Genomic DNA, 19,720 nt, shown 5'->3' on the forward strand with positions numbered 1-19,720 from the left:
AGGCCTGCTCCGGAGTATCTGCGCTGTTTGTGTGCGGTGTATGTGCGGGCGGCCGTCGGGCAGACGGGGAACATCGTTGTTTGTGCTCCGTGTCATCTGAGTTTGCATAATCTAATTGGGGAAAGGCTTCTAATTGGATTTTACTTGGAGCAATATGTGTTCAAATTGTTACATAGATCCAGCACTGTTTGGTTTCTTGTCAATGATTCATGGTATTTTAATGCCCCCCACCAGACAAACACTAAAGCTCCTGGCCTCACATGTCACCTCGCATTCAGCAGCATTCCACAATTACCTTGGCCTGAATCCCACCCCCCGCTCCTTCCCAACTGCTGGGTGCCTGTCCGTCACTCAGATTTTACTAGCTCTTGCCGAAGTCCATTCCCGGGTGCTTGCCCCTCTCGAGGGGCGACCACCTCTCCACAGCTTGGAGGGACCTGCCTCCTGGGAAGCTGCACCAACGGGGCGGGGGGACAGGAAGCCATCTGCTGGCCCCCCCAGCCACCCCTCCCCTTCCCGAGGTCACTATGAGACGTGGCCAGAGAAGGCAATTCCGAAGATCTTAAAAACATCTTTCTTTTCCCCCTATTGGTTATGATTTTCATTTTGTTGATCATATTTTTGTGGTTTTGATTTTGGCTTTTAAATTTTTGTCTTTGTCTTTCTGTTTAATATTTACCTACCGGTACTGGGAACCACTTCCTTATTTAATTTTGCTACATTTTAAAAACAAATTTATTTATTTTATTTATTTTTTAATTTTTGGCTGTGTTGGGTCTTCGTTGCTGCGTGTGGGCTTTCTCTAGTTGCGGCGAGCGGGGGCTACTCTTCGTTGCGGTGCGCGGGCTTCTCATTGCGGTGGCTTCTCTTGGTGTGGAGCACGGGCTCTAGGCCCACGGGCTTCAGTAGGTATAGCATGTGGGCTCAGTAGTTGTGGCTCATGGGCTCTAGAGCGCAGGCGCAGTAGTTGTGACTCAGGGGCTTAGGTGCTCCGCGGCATGTGGGATCTTCCCATACCAGGGCTCAAACCCGTGTCCCCTGCATTGGCAGGTGGGTTCTTAACCACTGCGCCACCAGGGAAGCCCAATTTTGCTGCATTTAATATGTGAAATGGAGAACAGCCTGAAGTTTCTCCAGCTGCTGTCTCTCCCCTTCCTGCCTAACTTCTTCCCAGCACCAAGGCATAGCTTTGTAACCTGCTCATTTGCCTTGGGTGGCCCTGGCACTCAGCTGCTTGTCTCAGCAAGTTGTCACTGGTCTGCATCATTGGTCCTCTCTGTGCTCTGGGCCTGGCGGGGTGCTCCAGTGAGCTGGTGGTTGAATTCCAGCTCTCGAGTGGCTGACAGAGCAATGGTGCTTGGCTTTCCATCAGAAATATGACGCTTTATCCTGTTGAGTGGTCAAACTGTCCCTGTGCACAATGGCAAGTTCTCCGCTACGAGGCACTAGGACAGGAGGCAGACATCTGTTGCAAAGGCACTCCTACCGACAGCTGTTACAAGAACAGGGTGAGCACAGAGAATCTGTGCTTTGGGCCACACAGGTCTAGGTTCAAATCCTGGCTCTGCCACTTGCTGGATGCATGATGTGGGGGCAAAGGAACAGAAGTACCCAGGCTCCATCTCCTCCCTGCAAAATGGGCATGACACCACGTATGGCAGCTATACTAGATTGTCCAGCAATTTAACTTACCCCTTCTCCACTGGACTTCCACCATACTAAAAAACCACAAGTGTTAAAAAAAAATTCCCTTCTGTTTGATGAGTTTATGATCCTCATCCATCCTCTGTGAGGATGGATGGCAAAATACATTTTTCATGGATGATGAAATTGAGATCCGAGGAAATTAGCAAATTGCCAAGGAAATAATACTTAATAAAATGAGAAACCAGAGCAGAACTAGTCATGCTTCTGTTGGGTGATGCAGAGAAAAATTAAGATTCCGACAAGGTTTGCTACGCAGTCTGAGGTCTTTCCTTTGGAAGGACCCTAGGAAGGACATTCTGTGATACATCCCATCATACATCATACAGGCTGTAGGGTTGCCTCCACCAAGCGCTGCTGCTCCCTTACTCCCCACACTGTGCATGATTCCACGGTGTTTCGGGTTTTTTTTTTGGCCGCACCACGCGGCATGTGAGATCTTAGCTCCCCAGCCAGGGATCGAACCCGAGCCTCCTGCATTGGAAGTGCAGAGCCTTAACCACTGGACCACAAGGGAAGTTCCTTGATGGTGTTTCTAATTGTTTCAACTCTGCACGCTTTTTCCTCCCCTAAGAAGCAATTAAGTTCCTTGAGCACAGAAAGGTATTTTAAGTTACTGCTTTATCCTTCAGTATCAAGCTGGTTGTGCAAAGTGGCTTAGTAAGTACTTGCTGACTTGGATCGTGTTAAGTAACCAGTGTGGACTCCTCCCCCTGGGTGCAGCAGGAAACGTGTCTGGGGAGGGGGCAGGTATTCCAGAGTACAGTTTCAGTGAGTCCTCACGTGCTTGTCCGGCAGAAAACTCACTTTGGGAGGTTACCTGTGCCCCCCGGGCCCCTGGCTGGCCTAACTCTGGCCACGCTCTGACCACGTTCAGACTAAGCAGCGGAGGTGAAAACAAAGTCCGTCCACTTTGCCCCAGGCACGGCCGTGACCCCAGGGTGGATGAGGGGGCCAGGCAGATGTCTGCAGAGTTTGCCATCTAGTGCTCTCTTACGTACGGCCAAGGACTGTTTTTCCCTCTAACTTGTCAGTAGACCATCCCAGCTAATAACCAGAAAGACAAGGTGATCACATCTGCTTCTACCCAGCGGAAGGATTCAGGGTGAATAAAAGGGGATGGCCTGCCCTTTACATCCCCTGGGAAAGGCTGATCTGCTGCTGTGGTGGAGATTTTCCAGCCTCATCCAGATCACAGGGTTCCCCCCCACCCATCTCAGCCAGAGCTGCGGAAGGAATGGGCTACCAGCTTCAACTGACCTAAAGTCCTCCTCTCTCCTCAAGAAATGCATTGCAGTAAAGCCCCTGCCCTGCCAGCTACTGTCTTTCCCTGGGAGCCGGTGTCAGAGCAGCTCTTCTCAGCAGAGGGGCGACTTATGGAAGGAGCATGGCTGGGGATCAGGAGACAGGCCCCAGTGCTGCCACAGGACCCTGGGCAAGACCCTAACTTCTCTAGTCTGGCTTCCCATGGCCTCTAAGGCCCAGACACACAATGTTAAAATTCCCCCCCAAACCCCTCCCCTGCATTCAGTGAGCAGACCTAAAGATCGGGACCCCTCTGTGCTTGGAGGAGAGGGGCTTGAGGTTTCTCTGGAAGGGGGTCCTCAACAGAGCCTGTGGCAGCAGGCTGCCCTGAGGGGCTGGGACAGTGGCATGGGCCCTCAGTGCACGCGGCATGTGGAATCTTAGTTGCCTGACCAGGGATCAAGTCTGGGTCCCCAGCAGTGGAAGTTCGGAGTCCCAACCACTGGACCGCCAGGGAAGTCCCTCATGTTCCCACTTTTAGGACACAGCCCTTGAGGAGAAAACCGGGATCTCTTTACTCTGGGGAAGAATCCCAGGGTGCCTAGGGGAGACCTTCCCAGTCTAGGAAGTTGTGGGGAGGAAAGGATCTGTTAGTTAGAAATGTGCAAAATAGGTTTGTAACTTTGTTCCCCTTGGAGGGCAGGGAGAAGAGGGGCTGAGGGGCTCCCAAGACTCTGGCTGGAGTCTTGGGAGCCCCTCCCAAGGAACCTGGAAGGAACTGCCCTGCCCGCCCTCCGAGCCTTAAGACTGGGGAAGGCTTCTAGAAGTGGCCTGGGCAGGAGCTGGCAGGTGGATCTCCGGAGGGGCACAGGCAGGGGTGAGGGCAGGGGGGTGGGACGGACAGTGGTGCAGACTGGGGTGCAGCCGCAGGGAATTAACCATTGTCCCTTGGACCCGGGTTCTTACTGCCATCCAGGTCCCACCTTGCAGGGACACCATGGGGGCCAAGCCACTGACTCTCGGGGCAAATGCTGAAGGAGCGGAGACTGGGGGAGGGGAAGAGCCTCCTGCCCCCCAGCCCCTCTTCCCCGGTTGGGCTGGGGGGGGTCCCCCACGTGTTACAGACATTTGGGACGGGGGTCCGGGGAGAGCTGGGGGGCTCGGGGGGCGCGCACAGGACAGCGGGTCCCAAATCACCGCACAGGGGGAGGGGGCGCCGGCACAAATCTTCCCGGGAGGAATTAGTTAATTCGTCAATTAATTCAGGAAAGGTGGATCCCTCCTCGGTCAAGCTGAAATTTTGGGTTGTCGGATGGTGGTGTGCCCGCCTTCAGCGAGGGGCGTTTGCTCCCCTGAAGAGGCCGAGGGGGACTGGACAGAGAGACGGGGCCCAGCCAGCTTCTGTAAATGATTTTAAAGGCTTTTCGAGGCCACAAGGAGGGAGGCGGCAGTGGAACAGAAGGAGCCCGGAGGGATCGCCCCCAGAGCCAGCCGGGCTTCGCTGGGCGCCGCGGCCCCATGGGGGACAAGGAGGGGCGTGGGGCTCCTCTGAAGGTTCCTCACCGCGGGGCCACCCGGCTGGGAGCCGATTTAAAATCGAGAGAATCCAAGTAAAGGCCCCGGGCTGCGGAGGTGTCTGCGGGAGCCCAGACTCGACCCCCAGCGGTGCCCACCTACCCAGGGAGCTGCCAGGCGGCCAAGCAGCCCACTCCGGCCAGATGTTCAAGACAGATGAGGGACGAGTAGTTAAAACCCACATTATATAGTTCTGTCTGGTATACAATTGCATGTGCTGACCCGTATGTTCTAACTGGAAACGGACCCGAGTCACTTAAAATATTGCAACGTCGATAGGACTAATTAATTGGAAATAAGAAACGAAAGAATACAATTAAACGAGAAGAGAATCATTTTCTAATTTAATAGAGGGACATTTATAAAGATCACAAGCTAAAAGGCATCGAAGGATTCTATCGACATTCTATTAAATCAGCCGCCACGCCCCGGGCGGGAGGAGGAGGACCGGGGAGCGCGGCACCCGGGCTGGGTTCGGCGCGGCTGATTGGTGCCGCCAGGAACCCCACGTTTGCGTCGGACCCGCCGGCCCTCTCCGCGGAATTCACTCTTCTCTGCCCACGGCTCAGACCCAGCCGCTCCCGACAGCCCCAGGCCAGGAGAAGCCTGCCTCTCCGCCCGGGAGGCCCGGGTTCGGAGACAGATTACAACAAAATTACTAATTGGACAATGAAATTGTCAAAAAAGCATCTCCCCACCCCCGCATATACAATATCCTTAAATATTAAGATATTTTATTAGACCCACTTCCTAACAATAATTTATTGCAATAAAACAGACACCGCAGGTCCCCCTAAATTGTCTTTTCATAATGAATAAATTTAAGCAGGCTAATTAATATATAAACTAGCCCGATTTGTCAAGTTGATTTGTATTTTAGTTAATTGTGAAAGTAATTACCACATGGTCAAATTAACAGCTTTCTGGAAATGACCAAGCCTGAGGTTTTATTTCCTTCCTGGGTGAAGAAAATTCATTTTTCCAAGCTCTTGATGTGATGAATAAAAGTCATAAATCTGGGTGATTGGTGCAGGCAGAGTCTAAATGGCTTCATATTTCATTTTAGGTTTAATAGAAATATTCATGCTCTGTTTTAATGAAATTAAATTGAGGGGGGATGGGGCTGGGAGGCGGCAGTGGCCGGGGCTTAAAGGGACAGCGCACGTTTTTCTTCCCCCACCTGCGGGCCGGGGCGCTGAGGTCACCTCCAGTGGGCAGCCCATCTGCCACTCCTTTCTGTGGCAGCCCAAGGCCTGGAGGTCCTCCTTTGCAGCTCACCTGGGGCGCAGGTGGAGGCAGCACCTCGAGAGCCCCGACCCAGGTGCACTCCCTGGCAGCTGGTGCCCTCTCCCGTGCGCTTGCTGAGGTCACTAAGCAAGGTCAGGGTCAGCCCTGGGTGCAGGTGCAATCCCGCCCAAAGAAAGCCTTTCGGCCTGTTGTCTACGCTCAGACCCGTGCTGACCCGGCAGAATCCGGGGTCCACTCTCTTCTCCCTTCTGTCCCCTGGTAGGAGGGCTGTGTGGCAGCGACCCCTCACTCATGCCCTCTAGCCCTCTACTCTGTGCCGCCTGCGACATTCCCCTCCCCTCCAAGGTGATCCTGCCGGAACCTGGACCACCAGCGCCCAGAAGAGTGAACCTAACGCACCGGGCTGCAGAGGCCTCTGCTCGGCCCTCAGAGGAAGAGGAGGGGAGTCTTCAGACCCAGCAACTTTGCTACGCTCATTCGCGGTAGGGCGCTCCGAGTTTGGGGGAAGCCCGCGCTGACAGACGCTCGGGGCGCCTAGGGTGGGGTGGGGTGGGGTGGGTGTGAGGTCCGTCGGGGTGTCCCTCGGCCCCAGGACAGTCCTGGATCTGCAGCCCCTTAGTGGAGCTGATCAGTGACTTGTTGATTTCCCCTGAGCAAATAAGGCTTTGATGCAGTTCCAGCAAGAGTGGTTAGCTGATGAATTGACAAAAACTAATCAGCTTTATTGGGAAACAGGTTAAGGGCACGGGCGTGTCAATAATTCTCAGCCTGACCCCCTCATCCATTAACCGAGGCAGGCTGATTAGAGTAAGAAGACCCTCTCGCATTTTGCACAGAAATTGCTTTCATAAACTCACCATTATTAGCAGTCGATGCGAGCAGCTAATTTAGAGAAGACATCCCAGGCACGTCACATCTATCATCCGGGTTTATGTATCATTATCTCATTTACAGAATGTCGCAGTATAATATGTGTTTTTGGCAATAGGCTTGGCACCGCGCCTGGGCTGCGCCGCTCTTTTTAGAAGCACAGCGGAGGCCTCCTCGCCTCCTTCCCCGCCACTGGGCCTGGAAACCCCCCCATGAGGGCCGGAGCCGGAGGGCGCTTCCCGGGCGGGCAGCGAGAACCGGGAGTCCTCCCCACAGCCACGTGCGCACCTCCCAACGCGCGCCTCCAGACCCGTGCACCCCGCGCACGCCGCCCCCGCTGCGCCGGGCTCGCTCGCCCGCGGGGCCCTGGCGCGCGGCCCAACCAAAGAATTTGCTCCAGCCTCGGAACCGCGGGGTGCGAGTTCGCCGTTGTGCCCGGCAACCCTTCCTCGGGGCTCGGGCGGCGGCGCAGGTGGCCCGGGGCGGCCGCTCCCCTGCGCCTGGGGGGCGCGGTCCCGGCCTCCCGCTCAGGCCTCGGCCGGCTGGGTCGCAGAGGCCCCGGGCCCGGGGGACAGCCCGCCGGCCCGGAAGGCCCCTCTCCGCCCTCCCGGGCTCCCGGGGCGGCGGGTCTGACCTTTCCCTCCCCCGGCGGCGGCGGCGGCGGCGGCACCGCGGCCCAGATGCGCCCGGCAGACCGGAGTGGGCCACCTGTTCCTCCGGCTAATTATTTTAATGTAGGGGGCCCAGTGTCACCGGGTGCGCGCCTCTTGCAGCGACAGACGGCGGCGAGGCCGAGGACCCAATCCAGCCTTTCAATGGAATTTCCCAGATGGGCCGAGGGGAGGCCAGGCGGGTCACCAGGGGCCCTTTAACGAGTTCATTAGCCAAATTATCTTGCCCGCAGCACAGGGCCCGGGAGACTGGGGGAGGGGAGCGAGCGCGGAGGGGTTCCGCGGGCCTCTCTCCCCCCTGGTCTCGCGGCGGTGAGGCGGGGAGGGGAGAAAAGCCCCAGCCCAGCGGGCATCGGGGGGAAGGGAGGCGGGCCGTCCTCTGTTGTTTAGCAGCAAACACGCCACCTCCCTGCCACTGTTAGGTTCCACAGGTAGGAGCCCGGCCGGGTCAAAGGCCAAGTGGGAAAAAGTGTTATTAGATGCATCCAATGAAGAGATTATAATATAATAAGGAACGTGACTGACCGGGCTATGGTGTGAGGCCCGACTGCAGGACTTGAAGCCAGAGCCTGGCCTCTTTGCTGTGGGTTCTGGAGCAAAGTGCCTTTATTTCTCAGAGCCTTAGTTTGCCCTTCTATAAGATGGGGACATGGGTATGATTTCCACAGTTATAATGACTAGGAGGAGACTCTTAGAAGGTGCGTTGAAACACTCAATACCATGAGCACTTGGACATCCTGGCAGGAGCGGGGCTCGAAAATCGGCCTTGCCCTCCCTCGCCCCACCGCACTTCCAGCTCTTCTCAGGGCCCCAGGTTCCTCGTGGGTGAAATAGTCCCTGTTCACACGGTGGGGTAGGGCAGGGAGTTGCCTTCTGCCCAGCTGACCACACCCCACCCAACCCCACTTAGGAAACCTGGGTGGAGGTGTGATGGGGAGACAGGCTGCCCTGAGAAAGGCGGAGGAAGCCCAGGGATGGCGTTTCTGGCAAACCAGCTGCCTCCTGTTTGCAAATACGAACCCCCCCGCCCCCGCCCAAATCCACCTCAAGTCTGAGATCCGTCCTGGGGCCTTGAGTGTGCACCTGTGGGGAGAGGCTGGGGCCAGGCTTAAGGAGATGAACTTGACCCAGACACCATTTGCCCATCTTGAGGCATATCCCCCAGCTCTGGGAAGTCAAGTCAGGCAGACATCCAGCCTCTCTCTCTCTCTCTCCTCTCTCTCTCTCTCTCTCTCTCCCCCTGCCGCCAGCAGCCTCAGCTTCTGCCACCTCAGCAACTACTAAATAGGCCAATTAGCAACAACTTCCTGCCATTATCCACCATGGATTTGGACATTAGCGCGCTACTACCCAGCCATAATTTCGAGTCGGAGCGCACTAAAAAGTTCACACACTGAAGCATTAAAACGCCCCCAAGCAACGTCTTCCGTGTATTTGTGCTTCTTCCCTGTGTGTCATCCTCACCCCCCACGCCGCCTGCGGGTCAGCAGTCACCATTCAGGCTGGGGTGGAGCCAGCCTGCGGAGGTCTGACCTCCCAGGGGCCAGAGCTGCTGGCGTGGACCCTGCAACCCTCTCCTTCTGCCATGGGGGGGGGGTGTCGAGGGTGGGGAGGTGTGGCCAAGCACCTGGGGCGAGGGCTGCCTGAACACCTTAAAAGGTGGGTCCTCGATGACCAGACACATTCCCCTGGGAGATGGGAAAGCCAGGCTCTCCCAAAGCAGATAAGCATCGTTCTCCGTCTTAAAATAAGAAATTATCGAGGCGCAGGACTCACTCACAGAGAACTGTAGGTCCCCGTTAGCGATGGTTTGGAGAGGAGTCCTGTGGGCCTCTGCATTCTGAAAAAGCTGGCTTCGCAGGTGCACGCACTACATACCTTGTTTCCGATAACAGCTTGCAGTAGAGGCCACTGTGTGAACCTGCAATTAAATTACATTTAATTTAAATCCTCTGGCAAAAATATAGTCTTCTGGGGAAGTCTCTGTTGAGGGCTGTTTTCCCCCAGTGTGATTACAGGGACTCCAATGAGCTTCCCCCCACCCCGCGTTCCCGGATTCTTGGGGAGAAATTTGCTTCCCTTTGTAACCCAGGAACTTAGAATTTGCGCTGCAGAAAGGCTGGAAACGCTCTCCTTCCCTGGGTCAGAAGGAAACCTGCAGGGGGATGGGGACCGTCTCCCCCCAGGGGCCAAACGCTGAGCGGGGCACCGCCAGGCCTGTCCCTTGCCTTTGGTGTCCCGGGAAGCTTGGGAGGCTGCCCAAGGTCTGAGGGTAACGCAGGTATTTCTGTATTTGGAGGAAATTTCCAAAAATAGAAGGCCCGTAGCTTGCCGGATTGTTGGAATGTTACGAATTTAAATCCTGCAGCCTTCCCCGACCTCTTAGCAAGCCCTCGGCAATGAGCCCCTGATCTGGGGCTGGGTCAGGTGGAGAGGGCCGGACCCGCGACCCCGGGACGCCCGGAGGTGGGCCCGGTTCCGGTCCAGGCCCCGGGCGACACTAAGCCGGGTGCGCAGGGCGAGGCCGGGCAGGCGGGGCCGCGGGGTAAGGCGGCGGCCCGTCCTGCGGGTCCCACCTCGGGGTGGAGCGCGTCCGTGGGCTCCCACCTTTGCCAGGCCCTTTAAAAGGCCGAGCGCCCCCGGGTCAGGGAGGAGGTCAGCAGATCAAAGGGCGGCGCTAACTACGAGGTTCCTTTGGCCCTCGGGGCTCTGCTGCTGGGGGGCGGGGGACACCTGCGCGGGCCCGCCCCTCCCCCGCGCTCGCCTTCCGGTGACCCCAGCCCCCTCCCCCCGCGCCCGCGTCCCCAGGCCCGGCGCGGTCCCCGAGTGTCTCTCCCGCGGTTTCCTTCCTCGCCCTCCCGCCTCGCGACAGAGCTGCTTCCCCAGCCGCAGACCTGAGGGTCCCCACAACAGCACCTTCGCAGAGTAACTCGACCGCCCCGGTTCGAATCCCATCGCCACCGCGAGTTTAGGTCCTGCCCTCAGGCAAGTTACATAGCCTACCACGCCTGTTTCCTGAAGGAAACCCCGAGAGGTTAAACTGAAGTTTAGCTGAGTTCATCCGGGGGTCGGGGGAGGGCACGGTTTCAGCAGGACGGGCTAAATCACCCGCACCGGCCCTGGTCTCAGTTCTGGAAACCTAAAGCTCTGGGAGGGTGGGGTGTGCAAAGCGGTCACCAGGGAAAGTCCTCTTCCAGCCTGTGTTCCAGGGCCAGCGGTCCAGAGTCGCCTTCATGCTGGGCGCTCTGTTGTGCCTGCCCCGCTTCCTGTGAAAGGAAGCAATCTGTAAACGATGAAGATGCCGCCTCCCATCATCCGGATATGTGACTCTGTAGGGTTTATCCCAACTCCATATACGTAATTCCAGACACGGATAGACATGCATGACAACAGCTTTTTCTTCTGCAAATGTCTGTAAAAATCACCAGTTCTCCTTTCTAAGTAGTGGGAGAAAGGGTAGTGCAGGCTGTGTTCAGTATCTAAAGGAAGGCCCTATGGAAAGAGAAAGGGAGGCATTGCCAGGAGGGAAGGGACCGGATGGGAGCCAGCTAGATGAAAGGGGCACCAGGCCCTCAATGCTGCTTTGCTTGGGAGCTGGAGAGTTCTCCCCGGTGTCCTGGGGCTGGATGCAGTCCCTGGGCACCTGGAGACTGAGGCTGGGAGCACCCCTCAGACCAGACCTTTGATCTCTCCCTGCGGCCCTTCCCAAGACCAAGCCCTGCTCCTGTCTGCCCAAAACCTTCTTCAAAGCCAGCTGGGCTGGATCAATACAGATGCTGGAAACAGGAAAAGCCCTGGTGAGCTCAGCTTCACACACCATAAACCACACAAAGACCCCAAACTTCCGAGACCTCTTCCTCTCTCTCTCCCTCTCTCTTCCCATACAACTTCACAGACACCTCCAATATGTATTCCCTAATTCTTAACATAAACAGGGTAACTGATCATTTAAAGTTATTTAGCACTGCAGAGTCCATTTTGTCTAACCCTGACTTCTCAAGACAAAGAAAGAGAAATCCATCAAGATAAAGAAGCTTCTACATCTGCAGTCAAACTGCATTTAGAGAGGTGGCCAGGACCTGGACCCAGGGCGGGCAGGCTGAGGCCACTTCGGATCCCGCACCTGGGCCCCTCAGGTGGTGTGGACTCGGGGGGTAATCAGATGAACCTGCCTGAGCTGGGTCCCACCTGTGGACGACATCCATTCCGTGTGTTCAGGAAGTGTTCTCAGCGGGCCCAGGCAGAGTAGAAGCATGGGAGAGGGGGAGATTTTGAGGAGTTTGGGAGAATACTTACTGTAGAACAAAAAAATGGTAAAGTGAATTGCTCTGGGGGTTATAAAACAATAGAATAATTTTGTTGAGGAAGATGGGGTGATTTATGAAGTCTAGACTGCACACCCCCATCACCCACTAAACTAGCCCCGTCAGTGGTTATTTCAGGTAGGAGAGAGGGGCGTCAGGCTCTCCAAGATCCACCTTGGGAAATTTACTTTGCACTCCTTCCCCTGCCCCAACCTCCTAAATCATTGCCTTCAGGACCAGCAGATGGAGGAGGGGGAGGGGATGAGACACGGGAGAGGCAGCCGGCCTTCGAGCTCAGCCCCATCAGAGGAGGGGGCCACGTTTGCTTGCTGTATCTTGGAGAGGTAGAGTGGCAACAAAGACACTGTTACCCTTTCTCCAAGGGTGAAGGTCTCCTGTCCCAGAACAGGTGGCTAATCTCAGGTCTCTTTGTAAAACCCTCCTTCCCCAGAGGGAACAGACAGGATGGGGAACAGGGCTGGGGATACCGGGAACATTGAGGGCAGCAGGTGGGAACGGTGAGGCTCCTGCAGTCAGACCTAATCTCATTCCAAACTCTGAGGCTTAACAGTTTGCGGGGATGAGAGTCTCAACCTCTTTGAATCTGTACTCTGTGAAATGGAGATTTCATCTGGTGTCATAGGGAAGATTAAGGAAGATAATTCTAGAAAGCTCATGGCACATAGTAGGTGTTCAAGAGATGTGAGTGTACCCCTCTCTCCACTCAGAGACAGAAGGACTGCATCTTTACCACCACAAAGACATAAGAAAGACAAGAGATATGAGAGACAAGACAAACACCATGTAAGTGCTGTTATTTCTATTTACAAGTTAATATTGGTTTTTGCAAAGCTATATAACATTTATTCCATTTGCTGTCACTTCTCCACTGCTATCCTCCTAATCTTCCAACGAGTCCTGTGAGTCTCGGAACTACACTGTTACAATGAAAAAGAAACGCTGCTTACCCACGGAATCACTGCAATCCACTCTCACCTGGGTAAAAAAGCCTTTTGAAGGGAAATGACTTGTTCCCTGTATTTACCTTTAAACATCCCTCTTGTGGCAACCTGACCTACTAACTTTAAAGTTTACCTGGCCCTGTTTTTTTGTTTTTTTTTTCTTGGTCCTCTGCCCCTCCCACAGCCCCCTTCCTGTCCTTTATTCACCTCTCACCTGCACGGGAAGCCAGGCTTCCAGAACCCGAGCTCCTTCTCGAATTCTCACATCTGTCTGGGGAAGATAAGTAGGTCTAATGGAGCTATTGACAAAGACTGGTGTTGGTGGCCACTGGGCTCCTTGACCTGCGCGTCCATTCTTTCTGCTTCAAAAAGCCTTTGGAAGTGCTTTTACTGTAAATATTTGAAGTGTGAGTATGGGGCAGAGGTGAAGTCTGGATTCTCATCCCACTTTCTTGCTCAGACAAGGGAAGCCCTTTCCTCCAATTTTCCAGGAGCTGCAGGCAGCGGAGAGCCTGCATTTTCCAGCCCGGGCCTGGGGCCAGCAGGATCAGTGACCGGCCTCGGCTGACTCCCTCCCGGCTGGGCTTCCCAGGGCCCAGATGGGTGCCGTCTCCTGCCTGCCCACGGGCGGGTGTCCCTCGGCAGAGGAAGAGCTCTGTAATCGAGGACCTGCTCCATGGCGGGTGGACGACGTCTCCAAGCCGACCTGGGTCCTGCAGGCCGCTCGCACCAAACTCTCAGCTTGACCGGGAGGACTGAAGGCGCGGGCTTGTGGAAGGCAAGCTCGCGCTCGGGTACACGTACGCTTCACTCCCCCACAAACAACACCTGCAACGCACAGAACTTCCCCGGAAAGGTGAGGGGGCTGGCGACAGGGACACAAACCCCTCAGGCGCAGGGCTTGGGGACCAGAACGGTCTTCGCTGAGCTGCCTGCACTGAGCAGAGCGGCTAGGTCTGGAAGCAGCGTGGGCTTTCCCTGCAGAAGTCGACACACTCAAGCGCCGGCGAGGAGGAGGGAGAGGACGCACGCTGTTGGCTCTAGGTGACACGAACTCAGACCCGGACAGCGTGTGTCGCGAGCTGGGCTCCGGCCGGGAGGCACACACGGACCCCGGGGGTTGCCAGCACCCGCCGCCCGCTCAGCGGCCGCAGGAGGGCGAGCAGGCACCCCAGGTTGCGCCTCCGAGTCTTCCAACCCCTGTCTCAGTCCCCGCCCCGCCTTCGCGGCTCGGCACCCTGGGCTGTTTAGGACCCCGCGGCGCAGGGGCGGGGCGGCGGGCGACCGGGACGGTGACAGGTGCGCCCCTCGGCCAATGGCGGGGCCGGAGCCCCTCCCCAAGCCCCCGCCGAGCGCGCCAATCGGCGGCCGCGCTGCGCTTCAAGTGCGCGGAGGGGCGCGGGTCCCCAGCCCGGCGCCAGCGGCCTCGGCGCGGTCGCCTGCGGGCTGCAGCGCTGAGCCGGGCTCTCCGGCCCCGGCGCGCTGAGCGCTCGCGTGGGAGTTTGTGCGAGAGCGAGTGAACGCGGCCCGGGGCGGGGCCCGCACGGAGGAGGCGCCCGGACCATGGTCACCCTCGGCTGAGTTTCCGGCGGCGACTTTGATTACTGGCAAATAATCATAACAATACCGAGCCCCGGGGCTGGTCGCCGCCACGCACAGACTCCGCGGGCCGGTACGCGGCCGCGTCACCCACCTCCCCGCGCTGATCGCCAGGCCCTAACGAGCCGATGGAAAAATCCAAAAATTTCCGCATCGACGCGCTGCTGGCCGTGGACCCCCCGCGAGCGGCCTCGGCGCAGACCGCGCCGCTGGCCCTGGTCACGTCGCTCGCGGCCGCCGCAGCTGGCCCCGGGGGCGGCGGCGGCGGCCCCGGGGGCGGCGGCGGCGGGGCGAGCGGCGGGGCGAGCGGCGGCTGCAGCCCCGCGTCCTCGGAGCCGCCCGCGGCGCCCGCCGACCGCCTGCGCGCCGAGAGCCCGTCGCCGCCGCGCCTGCTGGCCGCGCACTGCGCGCTGCTGCCCAAACCGGGCTTCCTGGGCGCCGGCGGCGCGGGCGGCGGGGCGGGCGGAGGCGGGCCCGGGGGGCCCCACCACCACGCGCACCCCGGCGCCGCCGCCGCCGCTGCCGCCGCCGCCGCCGCCGCCGCCGCCGCCGCCGCGGGGGGTCTGGCGCTGGGGCTGCACCCTGGGGGCGCGCAGGGCGGCGCGGGCCTCCCGGCGCAGGCGGCGCTCTACGGCCACCCGGTCTACGGCTACTCGGCGGCGGCGGCGGCGGCTGCGCTGGCCGGGCAGCACCCGGCGCTCTCCTACTCGTACCCGCAGGTGCAGGGCGCGCACCCCGCGCACCCCGCCGACCCCATCAAGCTGGGCGCCGGCACCTTTCAGTTGGACCAGTGGCTGCGGGCGTCCACCGCGGGCATGATCCTGCCCAAGATGCCCGACTTTAACTGTGAGTACCGCGCAGCCCCCGAGCCTGCGGAGGGAGGAGGAAACGGGGGAGGGGGAGTACTGGCAGAAGGTTCTCCCGCGCACCCTCCTCCACCTGGCACCTCCTTCCGCTGGTTCTCTGCTCCGGGCGAGCTGTGGGAGCGCCGCGAGGCCGCCTCGGCTCCGCCCGGGGCCTGCGAGGACTCGCGCGGGCTGCGCGATGTGGGATTGTCAGCGAATGATTAAAATGCCCACGCGCGGACCTTGTTTCGCTTCCTCTCTTAATGGGAATGGGCAGCTGGAGGTGTGAGACTAAAATCTAATGATTAACCGGCAGGCTAGAGGAGAAGGAAGTGGTGGGGGAAGGCGAGCCATGGAGTTAGGTGTGCCTGGGAATCGGGGGCCACCGAAACCAGGGGTTTATCCTCAGGGAAACGGATGTGACCTCGGTCCCGCATTGTGGGTTCTGGAGAGACCCCCGGTCCCTCCCAGGAGAGGGAGCGCTCCCAGAGTTAGCGAGGGAGAAATGAGCTTCAAGAGGCCCAGGGACGCAAGGCAGGGGCCCCGGGCGACCTCCTGGCCCTTTGCGGGGCTCTGCCCGCCTCTGGAAGGGCTCTGGGTCCGGGGTGCGATGCCCAGGAGACGGGTGGCCTGCCTTGAACAGAGAGATGGCACGCTCCGGAAGGCCGAGAGATGCGCCCTCCTTCAGGGGCTGTAAGCAGCAGGTGTCCGCCTCCGAATTCAGGGCGCCCGGCACAGCGCGCACCCCTCCCCAAGACCGCAGCGCGGGAGGGCTGGCCATCCCCAACCCGAGAGCCGCCCAACTGTGGGCGGCGTGCTCGCCACCCAGGCGGGACACCTGGCCGAGGCCTGGGCCTCTCTCTCTCGGGCTTTCCTGGCGCGCGCGGGCGGGCGCGCGGGAGTGGAGCTCCGGAGAGTCTGGATCTCAGGTCCGCTCGCTCCACTCGGGCTCCGCTCAGAGGAAGATGCTTGAGGCTTAACGCTTTCAGCCGCCAAACACCCAAACAAAGAGACCCCATTGTTTCCGTCTGAATGGATTTGTTCAGACTGGGGAGATGCAGGCATGGGAAGGGGAAAAAAGCAAAAAAGAAAACAGAAATAAACATTTGCCAGAATTCAGATTCCTCTGCTAGAAGCTATGGTCGTGACTAAACAGAGAAAAGCTAGGATCCCAGAAGGCTGGAGAAGTCACAGCCGGGTGAGAAAATCCCAGCATGTGCGCTGTTTGCCCGCGGCCACCCCAGGCTGTTCCCGGCTCAGCTTCCAGAAGGCCCTAATGGCCACCCATCCCTTCCGTTGGAGTCACCCCTCCCGGCCCCAGGCAAAGAAGAGGGCAAGCTTGCTCTCACTTCTGTGGCTTCAGGCATATCTGAGCTCCTGATCCAGTCAGCCAAACCCAAGGCACCCTTGCAGGCCTGGCCTCAGAGCCCAGCAAACCCCTTCTGATGGAATGCCACCCCACGCATCTTTCATTGTGACCTGCATCTCCCAGAGCCTGGCAGGCTTAGTCTCCCACCGATGGGGGCGGGGGGGCGGGCAGCGGTGATCTCCACACAGGCCTCCCCTGGGCGCTGGGTTCCCTGGCCACCCGGCTGTTTTCCCCGGCCTGCGTGGAGCCCGAGATTGCCCAGAAAATCGACTAAAGCCACATCCCTTTGCCAACACACTTAGTCCATCTCTTATTCCTAATCTCGACCCAGAGTTAGCCAATTAAAACCCAGCCAGCTTTAAGTTCAGAAAAAGAATCTGAACACCGAATCCTAAAGGGCAATAACAAACAGGTGACCATGCCAGAATGGGTTCTGAGAGTCCCTCCTCTGGTCGCTGGAAACCTGTTTGGTTTCCTTTAATTGGTGTCTCAGCCATCAGATGGCATTTCCCAAATGGTCCCTTCAGAGCCAGTGTTTTAATTAAAGTTCTAATGTATTGTCAAGTTGGGAATTCGGGGCCTTGTTTAACTAAAGCGGGGGGCGTGGGCCTTCCCATAAAGCAAATTGCCCATCCCATGGGAGCCTGAGCTCGTCCTGCCCGGGGCTGGCCTCTTTTCTTTCCTTTCCTTTCTTTTATTATCTAACACTTGTCAGGCTCCTGGGAAATCAAGGGAAGTCTCGCTTTGAGGTCATAAAATTCTCTGTGATGTAACCGTGTGAAATTATGTAAATAAAGCCAAGAGACCTCCTTGAACACGTAGAAAGCCGGATCCCCCTGTGCCTAGGCCTTTAATTTGCGTAATGAGAATTGTCCTGAAAGGCTTCCAATCTCCCAAGGCTCTGCCCCTCTGGACCCTGGGCAGGCGTTGTCAAGAAAACATTTTACATGGGGGAGAGTCTCTGATGAATACACATATTTAGGACCAGAATTTGGTCCTTTTCTTTCCTTCCTTCCTTCCTCATTTTCTTCCCTTTCCTCCTTCTATTCCTTTTGTACGTAAGGAGGTGGCGGTGGGAATCCTGCACCAGTTCTTCGCTGGGCAGGAAGAAGTAGGAAGTGATTCCCGTGGCCTGTGTGGATTGGGCCTGAGTTGGGGAAGGCACCGGGAGGAGTGGGGAGGAGTGGGTCCCTGGGCCTCTGCTACTTGCCTTTCTGTCCACCTGCTTTCTACCAACGCCCACCCAGGTGGAGAGGACGTGCCTGGGTGATAGGCTCTCTTTAATCAGGACACCCGGGCCCCGCCTGGGATGAAAAGACTTGGTCCCTCTAAACCCAAACCATCTGGGCCCACCTGGCCGAGGGGTCCTGGACTCCAGGGCTTCCTTGGGGAGGGGGCGCTGACACTAAAGAAAGAGCAGCGACTCTGCAGGGCCGCGAGCAGCGGGCAGCCTAGCGTGAGAAGTGTTGCTGGCGCTGGGCGGCAGCGGGCAGTGGACTGACCTGGGTTCACGAGCCTCTCCCACCCCAGCCCAGGCGCAGTCCAACCTCCTGGGGAAGTGCCGCCGGCCACGCACCGCCTTCACCAGCCAGCAGCTGCTCGAGCTGGAGCACCAGTTCAAGCTCAACAAGTACCTGTCTCGGCCCAAACGCTTCGAGGTGGCCACCTCCCTGATGCTCACCGAGACCCAGGTGCGCTGCTCCCCCACCCCCAAGGCGGCCTGGCCTCCCAGGGACACTGTCGCCTCTGCTCTCTTGACCCTCGGCCTTCCTGGGCACCTGGAGCTGTTCCCATTTGACCTTTAAGGTGTGGATTAACATCCCAGCCAGAGTTGCCATCTGCCCCCAGGGTTCCTATACTGGCACCCAGAGGTCTGATTCAGCTGGTTCTGTTGGGCCCAGGAATTTGCACCCCCCCCCCATTCTGGAGCAGGTGGTCCCCAGGCCACATGAGAGAGATTTCACTCCAGAAAGAGAGGAGGGAACATCTTGAGATTTACAGACAGGTACCCCAGCAGCCCTGGCCCTTCGCACACACACGGTGGGTGTGGGTGGGAGACCTCGGTGCTGGGGGTGGGAGGTAGGGGTCTTCGTTTGAGCTTCCTCAGAGCCCCCAGCCGGTCTTTGGGTTTTGCTGATGCGCAGGGTGGGGAGCTCCATCCCCCTGGAGCTTCCGAGTCCTCTAATGGGAGCCCCACGCCCGGGCCCGGTGATGGAGGCAAGCGCACGGCGGGTGCAGGTGCAGGAGCCCAGGGACTCGGCGGGGATGGAGGTGGCGGGTTTCTCACGCCGCTTGTGCCGGCAGGTGAAGATCTGGTTCCAGAACCGGCGGATGAAGTGGAAGCGCAGCAAAAAGGCCAAAGAGCAGGCAGTGCAGGAGGCCGAGAAGCAGAAGGGCGGCGCGGGCGCGGGCAAAGGCGGCGGCGCCGAGGACCCGGGGGACGAGGAGCTGCTGGGGCCGCCGGCGCCCGGGGACAAGGGCAGCGGACGCCGCCTGCGGGACTTGAGGGACAGTGACCCCGAGGAGGACGACGACGACGACGACGAGGACCATTTCCCCTACAGCAACGGCGCTAGCACGCACGCCGCCTCCTCTGACTGCTCCTCCGGGGCCGACTCGCCTCCCCCGCGGTCCGGCGGGCCCGGCCACCAGCCCCCGCCCCAGTAGGGGCCCCGCGGCCGGCGGGTGGCGGTACGGCCTGGATGCTGCGAGCCTCCCATGCCCCCCGGGTCCGCCCCCCAGGCCCGCGAGCGGAGGCGGCCCGGTCCCGGGGGGCCGCCCTTGTGGGCCCCAGCAGCTGTCTGCTCCTCAAGGGACGGAAAGAGGGAGGCCCAGCAGGTTCAAACTTGAACTCTGGTTCTTTTTAATTTAATTTGGTTTGCGTTGCGGGGAGGTGTTTCTGAGAAGAACTGACCATCAGGGGAGGCTCCCAGTTCCCCTCTTGCCGAATGGAGAAGGCGGAAACCTACAGTGTTAAACCATCTCCGAAACTTGAAACCTTCTCTGGATACGCCGTTCTTCTGAGTGTTGAAAAAAGAAAAAATGTTTTGTGCTTATGTATCTTGGGGGGAGGGGGGAGGGATTTATGTCATGAGCGTTCAAACTGCTGGAAATCCCAAAACTGTATTGTCTTTATTTTTGTATATTGTATTTATAAATATATATATAAAGAAATGTCTACTTACGCATGCTAAATTATCATTTAGCTTCTCCCATCGCCCACGATGGAATGTAAAATAAATTGGTTTTTTTACTGGATGAGAGCGCAAATCTTTTGAGGGGAATTGTGAAAGCGGGGTTTACTATTTTTGCTGTTGAAATGATGGGC

At 58.1% G+C, this 19,720-nt stretch overlaps 1 protein-coding gene across 1 annotated transcript; it reads left to right on the top strand.

The window, feature by feature from the left end:
* The first annotated feature begins 14,022 nt into the window (after positions 1 to 14,022).
* MNX1 (motor neuron and pancreas homeobox 1) lies at positions 14,023 to 19,438 on the top strand. The gene is made up of 3 exons (XM_059932553.1): positions 14,023 to 15,024; positions 17,923 to 18,083; positions 18,697 to 19,438. Exons 1-3 carry the CDS (start codon positions 14,307 to 14,309, stop codon positions 19,057 to 19,059), a joined length of 1,242 nt encoding a protein of 413 aa, XP_059788536.1. The 5' UTR covers positions 14,023 to 14,306; the 3' UTR covers positions 19,060 to 19,438.
* The last annotated feature ends 282 nt before the right edge of the window (positions 19,439 to 19,720 follow it).

This window comes from Balaenoptera ricei, chromosome 9 (assembly GCF_028023285.1).
Source record: "Balaenoptera ricei isolate mBalRic1 chromosome 9, mBalRic1.hap2, whole genome shotgun sequence".
NCBI lineage: Eukaryota > Metazoa > Chordata > Mammalia > Artiodactyla > Balaenopteridae > Balaenoptera > Balaenoptera ricei.